The following is a 9,837-nucleotide window of genomic DNA, read 5'->3' as shown; positions in this document are numbered from 1 at the left end:
ATCAAATAAGTGTGATAAAGGCATGCAGCGCACACCTGAAAACGACTCATTCACTTTGTATGGCGACAACCATCAGTGCCTGCTTTGTGCCATTTGATAAGCTGGTGTGCTGCTTTCTGCTACCTCCAATATGCCTACTGGCATCCAGAGGCTGTGACATTACAAATACCCCTTCCCACACTGCCACCACCAATAATGCCGCCATAAAAGAGGCAGGTGATGAATTTATATCCCCATGAGGATATACCTCCCATGAGGCTCAACATTGATACCGACAAGGGCGATGGGAGCTGTAGTCCACAAAACAGTGTAGCCCACACAGAGTGAAATGCTGCATAGTTTGTGAGACAGTCTTCCGTACTACTAGAAAGTGTCTCCAATGAATATATATATGTGTGTGTATGGCATTGAGTTTTAATTAATCACGCCACCTTCTCGCGCTTTAGTATGTGGCAACGTTAGTAAAAACATGGCGCCGCCATTAGCACAAAATGGCGTAATCAGCGAGAGACGCAGTGACAGCCAAAAGATGGCGCTCATGCCTTAGGTTTTATCTTACGTTGCCAGCCAGAGCGACGGACGTGTTTCGTCAGAGGAGCGACGTTGTCCTTGGTCTCGTTAGGAAGATGGGGTACTGGGATATTGAAGACGGCACCCAGTGTGTCGAGAAGACATGGATAACCACGAAATTAGGGGCAGCGATCGGTGGGTTAAATATGAGTGTTTTTTTTTATATTTTTATAGATGTGGACATTACAAGCAAAGCTTATATTAGAAAAAGGCGCATATAATGACTGTGTGTGAGACCGCACAACCGTCTTGAGCAAAGGCAATTGTTTCCCGTTGTGTATAATGTACGTTTTCTTGGAAATGACTAGTATTTGGGTTACTAATAAAGTGCTGTTAAACAGCACTGTCTGTGTTACATTTTGTAATCGCGCCTCAGTCTCATTCCTTGTCCTTGACGTTACCATAAAGTGCAGCAGTTAAAGCATGGATCCTGTCTGGGAAACTGATATTTGATAAAATACAAAATTGCCTCTACCAAATGTCCCTTACATGATGGCTGCATTATAGTTTATTTTCTTATTTCTTTAACAAGTTAACTGAAATGATTGATTACTAGGTTTGACATCGAATCAGGGCCCTGTTTATTGGAGTGGGAATATAGGTTTGGTTATAAATATCGGACATGTGACAGGGAAGGATATTTATAGCATAGCTGTTTTATTTTGGCACATAAATCTATTTGACATGGGGCATATTTAAAATAATATACCACACATGCATCTGCCATATTGTTTGTGAACTCAGAATATTACTGTGACATACTCACATTCCTCTTATGTGAACTTTTGTCAAGTTGATTAACACACTCTTGGGTTTTATTCTTTAGGTCTGGTTGGGTCTGCATACCATATTGTGGCTTTTCAGCCTAAAACAGCAATACAGGGAGTACAAAGAGCAACAATGGGGACCCTCACAATGGGTAAGGAACAGTAAGGTTTTTTTTAAGTATGTTAATGATTCCATTATTAAACAAGACACCTAAAACCAATGTCTGCACAACCAGCAGAATAAATAAGGCTATTCGATCCCTAACTAAAATTTATGGAAAGTTAGATAAAGTTATTACTATAATGGAACATTTATTCAAGCATAGGAAAAAAAAAAAACCATAAACCAATGAAGTTAATGGTTTTGGCAAAACATGGGTTGGGACCCTCTTTGTTTTTTTTTCCTTCTAATACTGGAGACTAGAGTTGTAGCTTCATGGTACACAAAGTCTGTGTAACAAAAGGAATACACGATTGTAGCAAATTGTAGAATTTTTAGTTTTACAGAATAGTGATATTTCACTTAGTTTATTTCCCCAATACTTTTAGCTTAATTTAAATCTTAGTCTTGTCTTTAAAAGTGTTTGGTGTGGAGATACACTCTGTGACCAAAAGTATTGGCAGTAGAATGGGTTGTACTGAAGAGCTCAGTGACTTTAAACGTGGTATAGGATACCACTCTTGACACAAGTCAAGTCATGTAGTGAAATTAGTGCCCTCATAGAGCTACCCTGGTCCACTGTGCAGCCTTGAATTAAAAATTGCCTGTCCTCTGTAGCATCACCAACTACATATTGCCAAACTGCTTTTTTAAGCAATATCAGCACAAGCACTGTTCATCGGGAGCTTCATGAAATAGGTTTCCATTGCCGAGCAGCGATACACAGGCCAAAGATCACAATGCGAAGCGTTGGCTGGAATGGTGTAAAGCTCACGGCCACTGGAACAGCGGAAATGGTTTATGCTAACATACGTAGCGCCTACTGTAAAGTTTGGTGGATGAGAAATGGCCTGGGGTGCTTTTTTTAGGGTTTGGGCTAGACCCCTTGGTTCCAGTGAGAGTGGTTAATGTTACTGCTATAGCATAGTAGAAGTATTATTAAACACTTATCTACAGACACCAGACAAGCCAGAAGGCTTGTTTTTCCCTCAGAAATCTCATGGTGCTTCCACAACCACAAGGGATTCTGGGTAGGCGCATGCAAATAAGGTTAACAATTATCACCTTTGCCTCTATATCCACTTTATACATGGATCCCTTGAAAGTAATTGCCCGCTGTACAAGACAGCCTTTAGACAAAACTCGGGAAGCCAGTATCACAACCTCATGCTGACGAGTCCCATGAAGGACGAAACAGCTGTCCATGAGTGGTGATCTGGCTATTGTACCTCTTCCCGAGTTTTGTCTAAAGGCTGTCTTGTGCCTCGTGCCTACCCAGAATCCCTTGTGGAAGCACCATGAGATTTCTGGCTTGTCTGGTGTCTGTAGATGAGTGTTTAATAATACTTCTACTACCCCTTAAATTTAAGTGGAAGGGTTTCCATCACCTTTTACCCACATAACTTATGTAATGCTATAGCATACAAAGACATTTTAGACATTTGTATGCTTCCGACTTTGTGGAACCAGTTTAGGCCCTTTCTTTTTCCACCATGACTGTGCCCCTGTGCACATAGCAATGTCCATAAAGAAATGGTTTGATGAGTTTGGTTTGGTCTGTACAGAGCCCTGAAATAAATCCCTCAGAACAGGCCAGGCACGTTATAGATCCGAAAAGGATCTTTGCAAAGCCAAACTATAGAGAATCGGAAAAGGTTTGCATGAAATCTACTTTGCTGAGAAATCTCCTGTTTCATTTTAAGCCTCCCTTGGTGCAATCTTTGGACTGACTACCTGCCTTAGTGCTCAAATTCGGGAGAAGCCAGAAGACCCACTCAACTATTTTGTAGGAGGGTGTTCTTCAGGAATCCTTTTAGGAGTGAAAAGTAAGTATGCATGCAGAATGAGCTGTTATTATTGTAGCGTGTTACACGTTTCCTAAAATATTGCAGCACTCAGTGGAAAAGCAGCTTTCCAAAAAAGTGGTAGAGATTAATAAAGGGAGGGAATGTAAACGTGCCAGAAACACGTATAAGCCTATGCTAAGTATAAGACAAGGTCAAGGATCAAATAACGTTTGAGGGTAGATGGGCTGAATGGATCTAATCTGCAATCAGATCCTATGTTTCATTTACAGAGGTGGGTGAAAGTTTTTGCTCATTTCTACTTCTGGCTTTAATACCACCTTGTGCCTTTTAGCACTAACTATTATGGGGTTGCTTTGAATGCTGTATGTATGGTTGAATTTTACAATATTACAAATTCTAGCTGCAAATATTAATCTTCATATCCTCATGATAGGATTAATGGATTACTTTTGTGACAAGTCATACTGCGCTATTGCATACCACTGAATACTAATTAAATGTACTAGTTAGTGAACTAAGTAGTATATATTTTGGTATGCATATAAGTAGAGTATATATGTAATTATATTATCCAGTCCTGAGTTCTATAGCTAGCCATCTACCTCCTTGTGAGTCAATCTACACTGATAATGTGAACCGCTAATTTAGAAAATGCATATTGTGGCAGGATGGGCCGGGTTTTTGACAAGAAACTCCCAATACACACGCCAGTATAGACGTAACATGTGGTTTATTGTGGCTTTTCTTTAACCCCTTAATGACAATACTGTTTTTCTCGTAGTACATTTTGGGAAAATGGCTCTTTTAACATTTTTCAGTGTTGCTGTTTAGCTGTATTTTTCATCTTTTTCATTTTGTGTACCCACACACATTATATATTGTTTTTTTCAGGACAAACAAGGCTTTCTTTAGATACCATTATTTGTATCATATCTAATTTACTATAAAAAAAAAAAGATAAAATGTGATATTTGTTTTGTTAAAAAAAATGACCTTTTCTCACTTTTCTTTGAAAAATCTTTTACTCACGTTATGGGGCAATAAGTACCAGTAGTGTTTAGCTATTTCAAAACCATGTGCTATTTCGGGTATCTTTGAGGCCGGCCAATGCAGTTTACCCTATCAAACCATATATTTCTAAAAACTAGACACCCCAAGATATTTGAAATGCTTGTATTTGAACCCTTTCCATGCACTAATTCTACCACTAGCCTTTGTCAAACTTTATGGTAGTCAACATTTTTTTGTATTTTTTTTCACACACGTTGTACTCCAGGTATGAATTTACCGCTCCTGGTATATGTCCGTGTCAAACACCCCAATATGTGTTTAGTAACATCTCCTGAGTACGGCGATACCCCACATGCATGGGTTTGTTGGGTTATTTGGAAGGTTAAAGGCCACCTTTTGTGAGGTGTGTATTTTTTTGCAGTTTAGACATCTGGTCACTCTGTGCCCACGTCCCATATTTGGGACATCTTTGAACCCGGCCAATTCGATTTACCCCATCAAATCATAATTTTTTTTTAAAACTAGGCTCCCTATGGGCATTTATAATGCCAATATTTTTTGGGAAGAAATAGCGCTAATTGTAGGACTTGCTCGTAAAAAAAGTTTTATATATATAAATATAATTGCACTTTTTACATGTTACCATATATATTTTTTTTTTTACTTTTTTTTTTTTTTTACTATACACTGAGGTTGTGTAGCCCCCTCTGGGGCATTGCAGTCTTGCATCAATGAAGAGGCATCCAGGAATGCCCCTTACCAGATATGCATCTGGCTGGGGGGAGAGTGTGATTGACAGAGCAGTGATTTCAGTCACTCCCACGGAATGATTTTGTCAGCTCAAAATCCGTTTTCATAAAATGTTGCGATCGCGGCATTGAAGGGGTTAACGCTGCACTGATGGAGCAAACAGGCAGCTTCAGGGAAGGGGGTTGTTTGTTGATTGGGTCCCCACACGACCTGACACAACATTTCACTGATTATTGATCGGTCTCCCTGATCAATGTCAGCGGCCTAAACTTGTCGCTTACAAGTAATCTAATAAAAAAATATTTTAAAAAGTTTAAAAATTGAAATGTGCATGTTCCAGTTTTGACTCCACAATGTCTGAGAAGCAGGACTTATCTATGCATGTGGGGTATCGCTGTCTTTTCACACATCCACAAAATGTTTTCTTTTTTTTGTTAGATTACATTTGGAAGGGGCCGGTGTGGAATCAGTTGCTCGGGACAGGCCAATATGCCCCTAACTAGACCCTGAGCTGTCTAGTTTAAGGAAATATATAGTTTTAGGGGGTTAAAATGAAATATGGGACGTCTACGTGTCTCAGATGAGACCTGGACCCAGCAAACTGATCTGTCAAAATTCCATGTTCGAAAACTGAAATGCACATGTTCCAATTTTGAACCCGCAGTGCCAAAGAGACATACCCTACCCATGTATATGGGGTATTCCTGTACTGGGGGGGTGTTTCTAAATACAAATCACAAGTTCTTTCAGTCATTTTTCAGCCAGGAAAAAAAAACTGAAAAACTGTTCGGATAGAATGGGTTTGTTAAAAATGAAAAAAAAAATGAAATTTTATTGAAATGTTTAGGACAAAAAAAAGCAGTTTTTCTTTTTCTGGCCACTCCAGGGGCGCAACTCCCAGGATACCACTTTTAACCCCTTAAGGACAATGGGCGGTCCCTAAACCCATTGAAAACAATGCATTTTGAGCATTTGTCATTAAGGGGTTAAAAAAAAATCTTGTTTAGAAACAGCGATGCGTGTCATTCATATTTAACCCTGTAAGTGCCAAAATAAATACCAGGCATATGAGGTGTTTCCAAAAACAGGACAAATACCTAAATACACTTTTGGAGTTGTTATATTAAGTTTTTATAGGTGAACATGTCAAAATATTTCCTTTTTTTTCCTAATTCACCCACATTTTTAGATATTTTTCATACTTAATGATGGTTTATATATATATATATAATTATTATTTGAAAAGAAAGCCCTACTTGTTAAAAAAAACAACCAACCAAAAACCTGGTCCTGAAGGGGTTAAACATTGCAGTACAGGTTGATTTGATTGACCTGAAAAGGCTGCCTTCCATCTATTAACCCTTTCATGCTTGGAATAGAGTGCTCCAACCTGCTACTGACATAGAAAGCCTTTCTAACTTTGCCACAATATCAAAATTGTTAAGATTAGAAAAGGCACTTGATGTTACTGGATGTTTAGTGTTCAGGGAATGAGCTACCTGCAGAGAAAAGTACAGTGATGATTAAATGGCTAATTCTGGGGAAATTGTTGTAAATTTGGAGCAGTGATGTAATGTACCATTGCTTGTATAAAGCAAAGGTATGGTATTATGTTAGGGATATTAATGAGACAAAATAGGCAAAACCAATATTTTATCACATACGCAAAATAACGACGCTACCAAATATTGTAGTACCACATCCACAATATTAATTTAAGGAGATACCCTATATTTTATCTCCGATCCTAAATTCTTTCAGATCGCCGAAAATTATAATTCAAATTAGATAGATATCGCCACGATAGTCAATCAAAAATATTTATTTATTGTGAATACAATTTATAAAATCTATGTATGAGTCACACAGTGCATAATATAAAACACAAACTTCTTAAAACATGTCAAAAATTAAATCAATTCAAATACAATATATTATCGATAGTTATCAATATGAATTAGTACTATATGAGTCTAACACACAATTAATTTCCAGTCCACTCAGCAACCAAAAATTGATAATAATCAGGGCAGTAATAAAAATATCACTCTCTCTCTAATATTAGTTCAACTAATATGACAAATTAAAAATAATTTAATTGTGTCTAAGAGTATTAGTGAAATTCCTAATAGATGCAAATAATGTCAAACTTCATCTATAGGTAAAAATACCTTTTCATTATTGTTATTATCACGGGTTATAAGCTGCAGTCTCACAAGCCGCCATATACAATAATGCAATATATTATTTCCCAGAAACAGGGAATTCTATACGAAGAAGACAAAATTCATCTCTATTCAGAATAATAAAACAATTATATTTACCACCACTTGTTGCTGTTGTCCCACCGGTCCTTGTAGAAATTAATCCAGGTTAATTGGCAAGAAATTAAGTGGAAAAGAATATAACTTTCTACCAGTTATATAGGTTAGAACTCAAAGTAACTCCAAGAGTGAAATATGGTGCCAGAATCTTAAGATTCCAATTCTCTGGGGTAAATTTGGTGAATAAGTCCGTCCTTTTCCTTTTTCTTTTAATTATCCAAGACATAAGCTTAAAAACAGAGCTTATTATCATAGCCTCCACCTCTTGATTGGAATTCTCCAATCATAACGGTGGGTTTTACCCATTAAAATTAGAATTTCTAATGCCCAGGAAACAATGCGACTATACTTACTTGTTTCTTCTCTTCACAGCTCACAATTATATGACGGGGACCACTGCATGTCTTGCTCTTGGAACAATTGCAGCTTTAACAAAGATTGGGAAGAAGGAAGGCTGGGAATTCATCCTATCTGAACCCAAGTTGTAACCCCTTCATCTACCCCATTCTAGCCTGTAAAATATGTCTCTTATAATGAAAGAAAAATAAAAGTATATATGAATGTAAATTCAATTTTATTTTGTGAAAATTCTAGCGTTATATATATATATATATATATATATTTATTTATTTTTTAAAAAGGAAACAAAACAATTGGACTGTTACATTTGCTGTTAAAGTGAATATATACTACAAACTTTACAATCTGTGCAATCGCTACTACAGGACTAATATTAAGATGTACCTTTTTATTTGTAAAATCTTCACCTCCAGCTTTCAATACCTGACAAAATATGTAAATGAAGGTTTTTATTTTACATAGTTAACTGAGAAAAATATTGTGAAAAATCTGCGCTTATATCTGTATATAAAAGGTTACAGGGTCGCCTTTAATACTGATTGGACCCTGGGCAAGCATTTGCTCAGGATACCCCCCACTCCCTAGCATGCAATCACAACCTCCACCCAAACACCAAAATTAGGAGGAGACGCTCAGTGTGATCTTCCCTCCTTCTAACCCTTGCGTGACACCGGGTGAGAGTGCGCAGCGCCGATCACATAGCAAATTAATGGCTCTGGTCCGGTAAGTGACCTGTAGCAGATGTCTGAGTCATCATTAGGACTTGCTTTAGGTGTTTATGTGGTGCCCTGGAAACATAGCATTGCATGTATAGAGTAACTGAGTAACACACAAACCCAGCCTTACAGGTATATATCAAATAAATAATGCATGAAACCCAAAATTGCACACAGCTCAAACACCAGCCCCGCGCCCGGATTGCACACATAGGACTGGCCCTAGCATCCAGATTGCATCCACAAGACCAGAACTCAGATTGGATGCATAAGACTTGTTTGAGGACTTTGCCCTTAACAGTCTTCCTGTACCATCTGTGCCCCTAGTTAACACCTTAATGACAATTGCCGGTACGGGCAAGCCATGCCCTAACATCCAGTTAGTGACAATTGACGTGCCAGGGCCGTCATGGCATTCAGCAACACTGAGATTGGCATCAGGGGCGATGTCTGGCCCCTCCGCGGGGAGTTAACCATGCCATACAGTGCTTTATCTTAAAACAATTCTCGCATGGAAAGAGCTAAAATACTGGCATTTTAAATGCCCATGAGGTGTACTTTAAAAAAAAAAAGTATGATTTGATGGTGTAAATTGCATTGGCCGGGTTCAACAATGTCCCAAATTAACACACGGTGAAGGATGACCATACTCCTAATTTCCAATTTGAAAAATGCACACATTTCAAATGTGACCTTTCAGCCACAAAACAACCCGACAAACCCATGCATGTGGGGTATCACTGTACCCAGGAGATGTTGCTGAACACATATTGGGGTGTAAATTCATACCTAAAGTACAACAAATATACACAAAAAATACTACTGCAAAGGCTGGTGGTAAAATGTGTGCATGCAAAGAGTTAAAATGCCAGCATTTGAAATACCCTGGGATGTCTAGTTTTCAAAAATATATGGTTTAATTAGGCACACTGAATTGACCAGGCTCAAAGATGTCCCAAATGGTGCATGGGCAGTGAATCACCAAATGTCAAAATTCAAGATTGCAAAATGTCCCAAATGTGGCACTGTTTGCCCCCAGTCAAACAAACCCATGCACAGGTGGTATCACTGTACTCGGGAGATGTTGAACACATATTGGGAAAAATGCACACAGAAAATACTACTGCTAACTTTGACAAAGGCTGGTGGTAGAATTAGTGCATGGAAAGAGTTTAAATACCAGCATTTGAAATACCCAGCGGTGTCTAGTTTTCAAAAATATATGATTTTATTGGGCACACTGGATTGGCCAGCTTCAAAGATGTACCAAATTGGGCATGGGCATTGGATCACCAAAGTTCAACATTGAAGAATGCGCATGCCCCAAATGTGTCCCTTTTGCCACCAAACAGCCAGGCAAACCCATGCATG

General features: G+C 38.3%; 1 protein-coding gene across 1 annotated transcript; it reads left to right on the top strand.

The window, feature by feature from the left end:
• Positions 1 to 626: 626 nt before the first annotated feature.
• Positions 627 to 7,878, top strand: NDUFA11 (NADH:ubiquinone oxidoreductase subunit A11). Its single transcript, XM_089505129.1, has 4 exons — positions 627 to 705; positions 1,397 to 1,489; positions 3,201 to 3,323; positions 7,763 to 7,878. The coding sequence occupies exons 1-4, from the start codon at positions 627 to 629 to the stop codon at positions 7,876 to 7,878; spliced, it is 411 nt and encodes a 136-aa protein (XP_089361255.1).
• The last annotated feature ends 1,959 nt before the right edge of the window (positions 7,879 to 9,837 follow it).

This window comes from Sceloporus occidentalis, unplaced genomic scaffold (genome assembly GCF_023333645.1).
Source record: "Sceloporus occidentalis isolate IW3139 unplaced genomic scaffold, rSceOcc1.0.p SCAF_311, whole genome shotgun sequence".
Taxonomy (NCBI): Eukaryota; Metazoa; Chordata; class Lepidosauria; order Squamata; family Phrynosomatidae; genus Sceloporus; species Sceloporus occidentalis.
This window is presented reverse-complemented; position numbering and strand designations above follow the sequence as displayed.

What these genes read in the sequence shown, in the direction of transcription:
- NDUFA11 (XM_089505129.1), top strand. Translation starts at nt 627, where the DNA reads ATGGGGTACTGGGATATTGAAGACGGCACCCAGTGTGTCGAGAAGACA. An exon ending in AATGGGGACCCTCACAATGG is followed by an intron (nt 1,490 to 3,200) that starts GTAAGGAACAGT and finishes TTTCATTTTAAG; the next exon opens with CCTCCCTTGGTGCAATCTTT. An exon ending in AATCCTTTTAGGAGTGAAAA is followed by an intron (nt 3,324 to 7,762) that starts GTAAGTATGCAT and finishes TTCTCTTCACAG; the next exon opens with CTCACAATTATATGACGGGG.